At 38.7% G+C, this 13,053-nt stretch overlaps 1 protein-coding gene across 3 annotated transcripts in view; it reads right to left on the reverse strand.

The window, feature by feature from the left end:
* The window catches only part of LOC101081401 (monocarboxylate transporter 1-like), a 45,840-nt gene that overhangs the window by 15,552 nt on the left and 17,235 nt on the right, over nucleotides 1-13,053 (reverse strand). The window contains exons 1-5 of one of the 3 annotated variants that reach the window (XM_019837630.2): nucleotides 9,654-9,812; nucleotides 9,157-9,182; nucleotides 8,466-8,609; nucleotides 4,697-5,563; nucleotides 1,216-2,473 (exon numbers count right to left, since the gene is read on the reverse strand). In XM_019837630.2, the coding sequence (XP_019693189.2) occupies nucleotides 2,268-2,473; nucleotides 4,697-5,563; nucleotides 8,466-8,609; nucleotides 9,157-9,182; nucleotides 9,654-9,694 (1,284 nt within the window). In that variant the 5' untranslated portion in view covers nucleotides 9,695-9,812 and the 3' untranslated portion in view covers nucleotides 1,216-2,267. Of the gene's footprint in view, nucleotides 1-1,215; nucleotides 2,474-4,696; nucleotides 5,564-8,465; nucleotides 8,610-9,156; nucleotides 9,183-9,653; nucleotides 9,915-13,053 lie in introns of those variants that run through there. The other 2 variants (XR_006582865.1, XM_003990493.4) reach the window with 2 other exon arrangements.

Raw genomic sequence — 13,053 nt, forward strand, 5'->3', positions numbered from 1 at the left:
TTTTTTTGACGTTTCAATTTTTTACTTAAATTCTAGTTAGTTAACATGTAGTGTAATATTAGTTTCAGGAGTAGAATTTAGTGATTCATCATTGACATATAACACCCAGTGCACATCACAACAAGTAAGGCACTTAAATAAGTGCCTTAAGACTCTGTTAAATGTCAGGATTAAAAAACAAGGCTTTGCTAAAAATATACAGATGACCGAGCACATGAATATTTGGTCAATAATGGGGTGCCTGGGTGGCTCAGTTAGTTAAGTGTCTGGCTTCGGTTTAGGTCATGATCTCATGGTTTGTGGGTTTGAGCCCCACGTCAGGCTCTGTGCTGATGACTTGGAGCCTGGAGCCTGCTTCGGATTCTGTGTCTCCTTTCTTTCTGCCCCTCCCCTGCTCGTGCTCTGTCTCTCTCTCAAAAATAAATAAACATTAAAAATATAAAAAAAAAAAAAAAGAAGAAAATATGGTCAACATCATCAGATGTAGGAGAAATTAAAAGCAAAAAGCCTGACAATGCCAGGTGCTGACAAGGATGCAGAATAACTAGATCTCTCAAACTTTGCTAGTTGGATTACAAAATGGTTTGGCCAATTCAACAATAGTTAGAGTTTCTTAAAAGTTAAACATGAACTTGCTACATGACCCAGCAACCTCAATGCTGGGCATTTTCTCAAGAGAAATGAAAGCATATGTCTATACAGACCTCTGTGTGAATGCTTATAGAAACTTTAGTTATAACAGCCAAAAAGTGGAAAAAACTGAAGTCCATCAACTGGTGAACAGATATCCAAATTATGGTACATTCACACCAAGAAATGTTACTCAGCAATAAAAAGCAGCAAACTATGTATAAATGCAATGAAATGGATGAGTCATAAAACGTTATGTTAGGTAAAGAAGCCAGACATAGAAGGTTACTCTGTTACAACACTTCTGACATTCAATTTTTTCCACAATGACCATTTTTCCAACAACTCTCCAGACTAACCTAGGTCCTACAGTTCGATTCAATGCTGACACTAAGTACCTAGAGTTAGTGTCCAATTCCACAGGTTTAAAGGCTCAGTCCCACAAGGCTGTCCTTATTTCAGATTCCAGCCACAAGTCCCAGGTTGTTTACCTGTACCTCTGACCCACTAGCTGTAAGTTGGGAGTTCCCACAACTCTTTTCTCAGGTTTGGTAATTTGCTAGCATGGATCACAGAACTCAGGGAAACACTTTGCTTACGTTTATTGATATATTATAAAGGAGACGACTCAGGAACAGCCAAATGAAAGAGATGCATAGGACGCAATGGATGAGGTATGGTGGGGAGGCGTGGCGTGGAGCTTCTGTGTCTTGTCCGAGCATCCTACCCTCCGAACACCAGCCCGTCAATGTATTCACCAACCAGGGAGCTCTCTAAGCCTTGCAGTTTAGGAGTTTTTATGGAGGTTTCACTGTGTAGGCATGGTTGATTAAATCACTGGCTGTTAGTAATTGAACTTAACTTCCAGCCCCTCCCCTTTCCCCAGCGGTCGTGGGAGAGGGGCTGAAAGTCCCAACCCTCTGATCAAAGCCTTGGTCTTTTTGGAGACCAGTCCCTATCTTGAAGCTATCTAGGGGGTTCTAGACACCAGTTACCTAACTAGAATGCAGAAAACACTCATCACCCAGAAATCCAAGGGTTTTAGGAGCTCTGTACCAGAAACTAGGGACAAAAATGAAATATATATTTCTTATTATGCTAGCTACATACTATGTGATTTCATTTACTACCTTCTGGAAAAGGCAAAACTATAGGGGACAGAAATAAGACCAGTGGTTGCCAGGGGATGTAGGGATGGGAAAGAATGGACTGCAGAGGGGCAAGAGGGAATTACTTTGGCTGTCTGAAATGTTCTATATTGGGGGGGTAGTTATTTATATAGATGCCTTGTCAAAATTCATCAAACTTGAGTCTTATAAAAGAGATTAATTATTGTATGTAAAGTATATCTTAACAAAGATGACTTCAAATAAAAGCATTTTCATCTGTTATCTTCTGTAAATCCCCTGGCCCCAAAGGATGTGACATATACATTATGACTGCTGTGAGGGAATGAAACAAAAATTCCATCAGTGGGTACCTGGTATGACTTCCACACAAATGTCCACTGGCTGTGGTGGGCAGTGCCAATAGAACAAGATTCAGTAGAATTTTTCAGGTGTTTTTAGTCCAAAGCTTCTCTGGTTATCCATGGTTCAGACTGGATGCTTCTCCTCTTTGGGGACTTATGTGCCTCTCTATCCTCTAGAGTCTGCTGCTTTAGTAACTTCTTTTGGCTTCTCTTTACCTTCCTTTTTCTGCTGCTTCTCTGCTTTCTGTTCTTTCGCCACAAGCCGATAATTGATGCCCATGCCAATGAAGAGATAGATGCCTGCGATAATTAGGATCACACCACACGCCCAGTATGTGTATTTGTAGTCTCCATAGATGTCATTCAGACGACCTGAAGATATCCAAAACACAGTTATGTGGGCAAAAGTGAACAAGTATACCTTTCCCAAATGAAGCTGAAGAATCTACTCAGAAAGATGTCAACCAATCCTCAAAGAGCCCATAAATGACAAATTAGTCTAAAAAAAGAACTGCTAAAAATTATCTCATCTTTTATGATGTCACACTTGGGTTTTAGATGGCCTTGCGTATTTTGTTATTTTTAGCAACTTGAAAATAATGAAATCTTTCCAAATTTGAGCCAGGAAAGACCTACAGATCATCTAGAATCAATTCTCTAGATTCACAGTGGAAAAATTTGTTGCTCAAAAGAGGTTTAGGAGTCTTGCCCCAGGCCACAGAGCTAACTGCAGTCTCCTGGCCAATGCTCTTTCGCTGACATCAGCATTTCCCAAAGAGCGGTCCCTGTGAACACTTGGCCTGTGCTATACAATTAACAGCAACACCTTTCCACCATTCGAAGTGCTTAATCCTCACAACAGGCAGATTCTGTCATCATTCCCGCTGTATGATGTACAAACTGAAGTACAGAAACCTTAAGTAACTCGCCCAAGGTCACAGAGCTCATAAGTGCAATAACATGGCTTTTAATCCAGGAAGTCTGACACTGAAGCTGCACCTGTAACCTCCTGAGTGTTCCCAAAGTCAAACTTAGGGAATGGCATAACATATTCTTTTCTGGTAAAGATTCACCATGTGCATATTAAATAGGCTTTGCGAGGTCCTCTGGTAATCTATCAAACTTGGGGTTTCCAAAAATTTTTTGGCCATGAAATCCTTGTTATAGTAAAATTTATTAGCATCTCACCCAATTGGTTAGTTAAGGAATAAACACCCAAGAGGACTTAATACAACCAATTCAAATATGATTCCATATGCTTTTCTAACTCAGGACATCGTTCATTCAGCAATATTTATCGGGCTGACGCATACACTCGGCACCGGGCTGCTGGCCCTGAGGATAAGGGAGAGCAGAGGAGAGAACATCCACAGTTCAGTGGAGAAGAGAAATGTTAATCAAATAATTATACAAGCCGTGACAAGGAATGTTTGAAAGCAGAAAATAGGGGGTTGGGAGCAGCAAGCAGGGTCAGGAAAGCTTCTCTTACAGTGTAAATGAAGCAGGGACCTAGAGGAGGATGGGACCCATCTAGGAGGAGGGGATGGGAGAAGGATGAGGCCAGAGCACAGCAAGTGCAAAGGCAGGTGGTAGGAAGCTGGGGTGTGAGGGGGAAGGAGGAAGGGCGGGGCTGTTGGAGCAGAGAGAACAAAAGGTGAGTGACAGGAAATGAGGCTGGAGAGATTGGAAGCCAGGCTGGGGGGCGCCTTGTAGGCCACAAGGGAATTTGCTCTCCACCCCAAGAACAATGGGAAGCAACTGGAAAGATCTCATCAGCTGGAATATCGAGTTTGTATTTGCCTGCAGAGGAGAAAACAGATTGTAGGCTGGCTAGAGTGGATATGAGTAGACCAGTCTGGAGGCTGCTGGAGCAACCCAGATAGGGGACAGGAACTGTGGATGGGGTGGTGTTGTGACAGAAAAAGTGGGCCGACTAGAATCACTGGATATGGGGAGGAAGAGAGCAGTATCAGAAGGAGAGCTATAGGTCTTCTTTATGTATCCTTATTCCCCAAATCATACTTCTAAAAAGTATACATCTTCACTAATTTGTTATCTAGTGAGCTATTAACTGAAAAGATAACCTTAAGAAACAGTTCCCAAATTATATACTCACTTACTAGCCATGTGATGTAAGGCAAACTATTTAACCTTTCAAAGCTTCTATTTCTTATGAAGTAGGAACTATGACAGTCCTATTTCATAGGCTTATGAGCTGTAAGAGGATACAGAAAATGTTTAGGACAGTCCCTGGTAAACCAGGAGCTCACATGGTAGCTATTATCAGAGGTGTTGTATTTTACATGTTTTCTACAATAAGCACCTAAGTTTTATGAAGATAAAACACTTCAAAAAAGAATGCCATTTGTAAAAATATTGGACTCCCCTTTCAACTTGATGGTTCAATGCAATTTGATTCTGTAAGGATCTGAGCAATTATGCTGTGCCAAGCATTGTGTCAGCACTGAGGCTACAGAGATGAAAAATGCTCTCTGCCACCCAGAGGCTCACCAATCTCTGCTTTTTATTACCTTCCCAATTTTCTATGCCTGTTTTATGTTAAGAGGACCAAAGAGGTAGTAAGGCATACTATACCTAAAAGTGGCGGCCCCAGGAGGACAGGACAGCATTCCACAATGGTCACCAATCCCACAGCGCTGGAGAACCTCTGGGGTCCAACAAGGTCCATCAGTGTTTCGAATAATACGGAGCTAAACCACCCAAATGCAAATCCAAGGAATCCCGCATAGACACAGAACCCAATGTAGCTGGAGGATAAAGGTGCTAGCAGATGACACACTCCATTTGCAATAATAGAAGCAGCAAAAAAGTACTGAACTCGAGGTCTTATCCACTTTGTGTTGGCTACAAGTCCCATAGAAGGTCTGGCTACCATATCGACGAAAGCCAGAATGGAAAGAAGGAAGGCAGCCTTCTCACTAGAGTAATGTTTACTCTTGCCATAATTACTGAGAAAGACTAAAGGAGTAGCCAGCCCAAAAGCCATCACCACATTCCCAGAGAGGTATAGTAGAAAGCCTCTGTGGGTAAACAGGGATAAGTCTATAACTTTGTTAACTCTTTGAAAAACTGATTGTTTCTTGTCTTTGGGGTTTCTGCCATTAAAATCTGTACTTGCATTATTTGTCCCCTTTTCTACATCAGATCTTCCAGCATCCTGAAGGGATTCTTTAGACCTGTCTTTCCCTGCATTCGTTGGCGGGGGCCCTATTGGTCGCATCAGGGCACCAGCTACACAGCAATTTAGTAGGAGGCCCCCAAGAATTAGGAAGCTTCCTCTCCAGCCAAAGATACCGAAGAAAGCCTGATTGAGGGGGGCCAGGGTAGAGAGGAACACAGGGCTGCCTGCCATGGCCAGTCCATTTGCCAATGGTCGCCTCTTGTAGAAATACTTGCCAATCATTGTCAGAGCCGGATTCAAGTTGAAGGCAAGCCCAAGACCTGTGGAGGGGAGGAAAAGAATTACATACCAGAATAAATGTCAGAAACATATTTGTTATTGGTCAACTAGACAAAATGAATGGCAGGAGGTCAAAATCATCATTGTAAGAGAGGTGATTATAACTAGTAAGTAGATGATTAAGTGGGTTGCTATTGAATAAATACAGACATAAAGTCTCTTTATGCAGCAAATACTAGATTTATAATATAACATTAAAATAATTCTTTGATGTTAGCAACAATAAGAATAATATATGTAGACTCCTTAGTTTAATTTCATAATTTAGGGAATTGAAAACAAAAAGGAGAGAGGATAAATCTCATAAATTCAGGAAGTAAGACATAAGTGGAGGGGCTGAGGTCAGAAAAAGAAGAAAGAGGGAGGGGTGGAAAGAGAGAGAAAACATTTTGGGACAGTAAAACACAACACTGTGAAGATGCTAATACACCTTAGTAAATCCATTAATGTAATGTAATTTCTATGAGAATGCTAACGTATTCAATTTTTCAGATGAGGTAGAATGACTCTAAAATATACCCGGAGAACAAATGCATTAGAAGTATTCAAAAAGGGTAAATAATTGGTGGGACCAACACTAACAGATATATAAATATTTGCTACAGTTACAGCTACAGTAATTAGAACAGTGTGTACTTAGTCAAAAGGAAAAACTGATCAATGAAATTGGGCAAAAAGTCCAGAAACAGAACCAAAAGATACATTTAAATAAATAGGAAAGAGTAGATTTTTCAACCAATGGAGCTGAGACAAGTATCCCAATAACCTACTAAGTGTTCTCCCATTCTTGCTTCCTTCCCAGGGAAACCAGACTAGAATGCCACCCATTCAGTCTCTCCACTGACTGCCATCCACAGCTCTTCACCCTGGATTAGGAAGCACCATGATTTGGCCCTTCCCTACCTCCCTACCCACATCTCAGTATATTCTCAGACATGCTGAGGGCATCTGTTCCTCTAGATTTTCACAAAATCTAGAGGAAGAACTCCTACTTATCATTCACATCTCAACCCAAGATAACCCGTTGAGAGGCCTTCCCTTTATGGGTCATTCAATCCTTCACCAAAATTCTCTATTTTAAGTTTTTGCAAAGCACTTCTCACTAGCTGATATGTATTTATCTACTCGTTTATTTGTTGGTCTGTTTATTGTCTGCTTCCCTCCACTACAAAGGAAGAACCTTGTCTGTCATGGTGACTCTATCCCCACAGAGCTTGGAAACAGTCCCTGACATATCAATAGGGATTCAATAAATATTTATTGAATGAATTAATAAATGAAGTAATGAACAGGCTGAATAGCCAAGTGAGAACAATTAAGTTCTGTTCGTTCCTTATGTTATTCACATGCTCTAGATGGATTAAAATATTTAAATGTTTAAAATGTTCATGAATGTAGTCAAAGTACAGATCCAAAAAGATGATACCTGTTATTGGCATTATCTCACATCCTGCAGGTCGGACTGTACATTATTATAACCTTTCTAAAACAATATCAAAAACCACATCAAAAACCTTTTCCCTGAGTAATTCTACTTCTAAAATTTGTCCTATGGAAATTATCATGTTCACAAAGATGTATAGAGAAGTACTATCATATAAATATGGTTTATTAATAGTGAAAAATATAAACAACCTAAAGGTCTTTCTATTCCAGAATGGTGAAATAAACTATGGTATATCCATCCAATGGAAAATAGTAGCTGCTACAGTATATTTACTGAAATGGGGGACTATATACATAATGCACTATTACGTAAAACCACCCGGTTACAAACATTATATATAATTTTATCCCCTTTATTTTCTAAGAAAAGTACATGTGTATGCATAAAAAATACGAGCATCAAAATATTAATGGTTTTCTCTGAATTGTAGAGTAATGGGTGATCTATATTCTTTATCCTTAGTAGTTTCATTTTCCAAACGTAGCTATTAAGAAAGGGGGAAGGGAGGTTTTCTCATGTGTGTCCTTAAGCCCTTGAAAATGTATATGGATTCTCAACCAGAAAATTCTTGCTTTGTATCTGACATTTTCTCTTACTCTAAATTGAGCCAACTTCTTCTTGGGTGGAAGGATAATGAGCGGGAATGGACGATAACCCCCATTTCAGCAACTTGTCACACCCTATCACCACTGTTTCTTAAGCTTGAAAAAAAAAAGGAAGAAAAAAACTTTCAGTAAAATACAACCACCCAATGGCTCAGTCAGTTAATCGTTTGACTCTTGATATAGGCTTAGGTCATGATCTCACAGTTGTGAGTTTGAGCCCCACAATGGGCTCTGCACTGATAGCAGATAGCTGATAGAGAAGAGCCTGCTTGGGATTCTCTCTCTCTCTCTCTCTCTCTCTCTCTCTGTCTCTGTCTCTCTCTCTGTCTCTGCCTCACACTCTGCTTATCCTCTCTCTGTTTTAGCAGAGATAAAATAAATAATAAATAAAATAAATAAATCAACTTAAAAAAAAATAACCACCCAAAGTGCCAGAACTTTCTTTTAAAAAAAAAATTTTTTTTAACGTTTATTTATTTTTGAGACAGAGAGAGAACATGAACGGGGGAGGGTCAGAGAGAGGGAGACACAGAATCCAAAACAGGCTTCAGGCTCTGAGCTGTCAGCACAGAGCCCGATGCGGGGCTCGAACCCACAGACCGCGAGATCATGACCTGAGCAGAAGTCGGACATCCAACCAACTGGCGCCCCCAGAACTTTCTTTAAAGACATGTTTTTCTGGTACTATGAAATTAACATATCTATAGCTCTTAAAAATGGTAACCCAATCATTTTTCTAAGAACTTTCATTTCTCAAAAGAATTGGCAGATGAATGCTACAAATAATCTGCATAAAAATTAATGCTTCAAAATACATCAGTAGCAACTCACCTCCAATGAATCCAATGTACAAGTAAAGTTCCTGTACAGTGTTGGAGAAAGAAGCTGCAATCAAGCCACAGCCTGACAAGCAGCCACCAACAATCATGGTTGGACGACTGCCATATTTATTCACCAGGATACTGCTGATAGGACCTGGGAGAGAGCGAGTAACTCAGTAACATAGAGGAGAAGCCCCCCACTCCCATCCACACCTGCACAAGGCATTACTGACACGAAAGGATGCCAAGACATAAGTACCCCACCCCACAAAATAAACAGATGAAACAGAAGACACTGGTAAGAAATAGTGCTTTCTATTTTATATCAGAGTTACAGGTTTGTGTAATGGGAAAAATCTAGCATTGATTGTACATCTATACACTTACAACATATTGGATGGATTTTAACTGAAGTATGGAAGACCTAACCTATCTCCTTTAAGGCAAAATAGGCTGCAAATAAGTATTTATAGGATTCTTCATGTATCTAGGATATTACTGACATATATATATGTAGCAAGTTTGCTCTGTTTTTAATTTTTTAGATGATCATCTGGAGCAAATGCACATGAACATGATGAGATGTATGAGCCTGATCAAACTTCTGACTTTAGAGCATATTTTCAAGTTAGCTAAAAGGTACTTTGTTTCTCAGAGAAAACAACAAAACCAAAACAGAACTACAAAACAAGAATGCCTACCATCACCACTTTTCTTCAACATTATACTGGAGGTCCGAGCCAGCGCAGTAAGAGAGGGGGGAAAAGGTGTAAGGAAAGGAAGAAACCAAACTATCAGTATTTGCAAAAGATATGTTAGTCTATCTTAAAATTTTGAAAAAAAAAAAAAAAACACCTACCAATAAACTATTGGAAGTATTAAGAGTTTAGCAAGGATATATGATTAAAACATAAAACATCAGTTGACATTCCATATACCAGCAACCACACATAATCATTTTTAGTGAAAGTTATCCTTCCTAATGATATCTGCTTTGCAATATAACTGAGCTAACAGCTCACAGTTGTATGTAGCCTTTATTGTTAAAGGGAATGAAAAATATGACTCAAATCGCATAGCCTCAAAAACTAACATTTCAAGTATCTTACACAGAAAGGCATCAAGAACAAAAAGTATTCAATATGGGGTTTTTGTCTGCCTTTTGAAAGCTGAAAGAACAGGCCTTCTGGGTACTTACCTCCAGCATACATGACAGCGAACATAATAGAAGAGATCCATGACACTTCGCTGGTGCTGGCATTAAATATTTCTTCAATTTCTTTGTAAAATACAGAAATAGATTTGCCAAATGCACAAGAGAAGCCAATGGAAATAAAAGCTCCAGTAACCACTGCCCAACCCCAGCCTCCATCTGGGGGGCTGGGTTGAACTGGACCTCCATTTGATGGTGACATTGTAAGTGAAGATGAATTCCAAAATGCAGTGCAAATCCAAATATCTAAAGGATATGAAATTAAAATAGTACATAACAAGTAGTCAATAAAAAGCACTTCCATAAAACCCCTTAAACTTATAAAATAAGTGAAAAGCTTTTCAATAGTACTTGTACTCTGTGAACACAGTAGAAAAAGTCCAAGAGTTAGAGTATTGCCCCCAATTTTTATAGGCTTGAAGTTAAAAACTCATCACCATTTGAACTGTATGCCCAAGCCCTTTTAATCCTTTTCAATAAATGTTTTGCTTTTTCAAATTTATAAACATACCTGTTTTAATAATAGATTAGTAATTTTCCACATTACCAGAGATAACTAAATAACTCATCTGACTTATCTGCATGCAAAACTCACAAACACACACACTATAAAAGTTTCACAATGTAGTATTTCCTTTATAATTTCTCTCCTTTCTCAAAATATATTCTCCAACACTCACCTGGTTTTTATGTTCCTAGAATTTATAGGCTAACTTAAAAGTGTCAGGAAGGGGGCACCTGGGTGGCTCAGTCAGTTGAGCATCCAGCTTCGGGTCAGGTCATGATCTCGAAGTTTGTGAGTTCAAGCTCCACATCAGATTCACTGCTGTTAGCCTGTCAGCACAGAGCCCACTTCAGATCCTCTGTCCCCCTCTCTCTGCCCTTCCCCCACTTGTGCTCTCCCCAAAATAAATAAATATTAAAAAAAATTTCAGGAAGGACATACTAGTATCCCATAAAACTCACTAGATATATGGCAACTTCCTTCCTTCCTTCCTTCCTTCCTTCCTTCCTTCCTTCCTTCCTTCCTTCCTTCCTCTCCCTCTCTTTCTTTTCTTTCCTTTTCTTTTCTTTTCTTTTCTTTTCTTTCCTTTTCTTTTCTTTTCTTTCTTTCTTTCTTTCTTTCTTTCTTTCTTTCTTTCTTTCTTTCTTTCTTTCTTTCTTTCTTTCTTTCTTTCTTTCTTCTTAGATTATGCAACATGCAAGCAGGTGAGAGGGGCAGAGGGGGAAAAAGAGAGGGAGAGAGAGAATCTGAAGCAGGATTCACTCTCAGTGTGGAGCTTGTTGTGGGGCTCGATCCCACAAACCTGGGATCATGACCTAAACCAAAACTGAGAGTCAGCCACTCAACTGACTGAGCCTCCCAGGCACCCCAGACATACAGCAATTCTTTAAAAAGTTCTTTCCACTTTGGGGCTATTATGAATAACGCTGCTATGAAATTTTGTGCACAGTCTTTTGTGTGGACAGGTTTTCAATTCTTTCAATTCATTTTTACTTAGTAAAAATGCTAGGTCATATGGTAATTCTGTTTAACATTTTGAGAAACTGCCAAACTCTTTTTTTTTTTTTTGCAAAATGGCTGCACCATTTTACAATTCCACCAGCAATGTATGAAAGTTCCAATTTTTCTACATCATCACTAACATTGTTTATGTCTATGATTTCTAACTATCCTAATGTGTGTGAAGTGGTAACTCATCGTTATTTTGATTTTCATTTCTCTAGTAACTACTGATGCTGAGCATCTTTCATGTGCTTATTGGCCATCTGTATAACTTCTTTGGATATATGTCTTTGGAGAAGTGTCTTCTTTGGAGAAATGTCTATTCAAATTCTTTGACTAAGATCATGATCTTAGCCGAAGTTGGATGCTTAACCAACTGAGCCACTCAGGTGCCCCCTGATTACTGTAGCTTTATACTAAGTTTTATTTATTTTAATTTTATTTTTTAAAGTTTATTTATTTACTTTGAGGGGGTGGGGCAGAGAGAGAGAGAGAGAGAGAGAGAGAGAGAGAGAGAGAGAGAGAGAGAAATAATCCCAAGCAGTTTCTGGGCTGTCAGTGCAGAGCCAGATGCGGGGCTTGATCCCAAGAAACCTGAGATCCTGACTTGAGTTGAAATCAAGAGTCAGATGCTCAACTGACTGAGCCACCCAGGTGCCTCACTAAGTTTTAAAATGAAGAAGCATAAGTCCTCCACTTTTGTTCTGTTCCAAGGTAGTTTTGATGACTCTGAGTTCTTGCATTTTTATATAAATTTTAGGATCAGTTGTCAATTTCTGCCAAAGGGGGTGGGGGGAAAGGCTGAGATGTTGAGAAGGACAATGTTGAATGTAGATTTGGAGAGTAATGCCATCTTAATAATATTAAGCCTTCTGGTCTTCTGATCTAGAACACAGGAAGTTTTTCCATTTATTTAAGACTTCTTTCAGCAATGTTTTGAAGATTTCCGTGTACATGTCTTGAACCTCCTTGTTTAAATTTATTCGTGAATATTTTACTATTTTTGATGGTATTGTAAATTGATTGTTGATTGTTTTCTTACTTTTGCTTTTGGATTTTTCATTGGTGGTGTATTGTCATATAATTAGTTTTTGAATATGAATCTTGCATCTTACAAACTTAACTCATTCATTACTTCTAATAGATTTATGTGTCGATGTGCGTGGATTCTTTAAGATTTTCTGTATATAAGATCATGCCATCTCTGATAATTTTACATCTTCCTTTACAATGTGAATGCTTTGTTTTTTTCATTGCATCATTAGCCTGGATAAAACCTCCAGTACAATGTGAAATAGAAGTCATGCGAGTGGACATCCTTGTCTTATTTTTGACCTTAGAGGAAAAGATTTTATTAGCTCAACATGAAGTATGATGTTTTGGTTTTTTTGTTTTGTTTTGGTTTTTTTTTTTTTTGTAGATTATCTTTATTAAGCTTGGGAGTTTCATTCTATTTCTAATCGTTGAGTGTTTTTATCATGAAAGTGCATTGGATTATGTCAAATGCATTGTTTAAGTCTATTAAGAGGATCATGTGGTTTTGGTATTTATTTCATTAATATGGTTTGGCATACTGACTGATTTTTATATGTTGATCTGCATATGAATTCCCATGTTCATGAGCTAAATTCTGTTTGTCATGATATATAACCCATTTTATATGCTGTTGAATTCAGTTTAATCCTATTTGGTTGAGAATTTTTACTATATTAGTAAAGGATAGTGGTTTGTAGTTTTCTTTCCTTGTGGTATCTTTGGTTTTGGTATCAGGGTAATTCTGGCTTCAAAGAACAAGCTGGGAAATGTTCCCTTCTTTACTATTTTCTGGAAGAGCTTGTAAAGGATTGGTGTTAGTTCTTCTTTAAATGTTTCACAGAA

The sequence above is a fragment of the Felis catus genome, chromosome C1 (assembly GCF_018350175.1).
Source record: "Felis catus isolate Fca126 chromosome C1, F.catus_Fca126_mat1.0, whole genome shotgun sequence".
In the NCBI taxonomy this organism is placed as follows: domain Eukaryota; kingdom Metazoa; phylum Chordata; class Mammalia; order Carnivora; family Felidae; genus Felis; species Felis catus.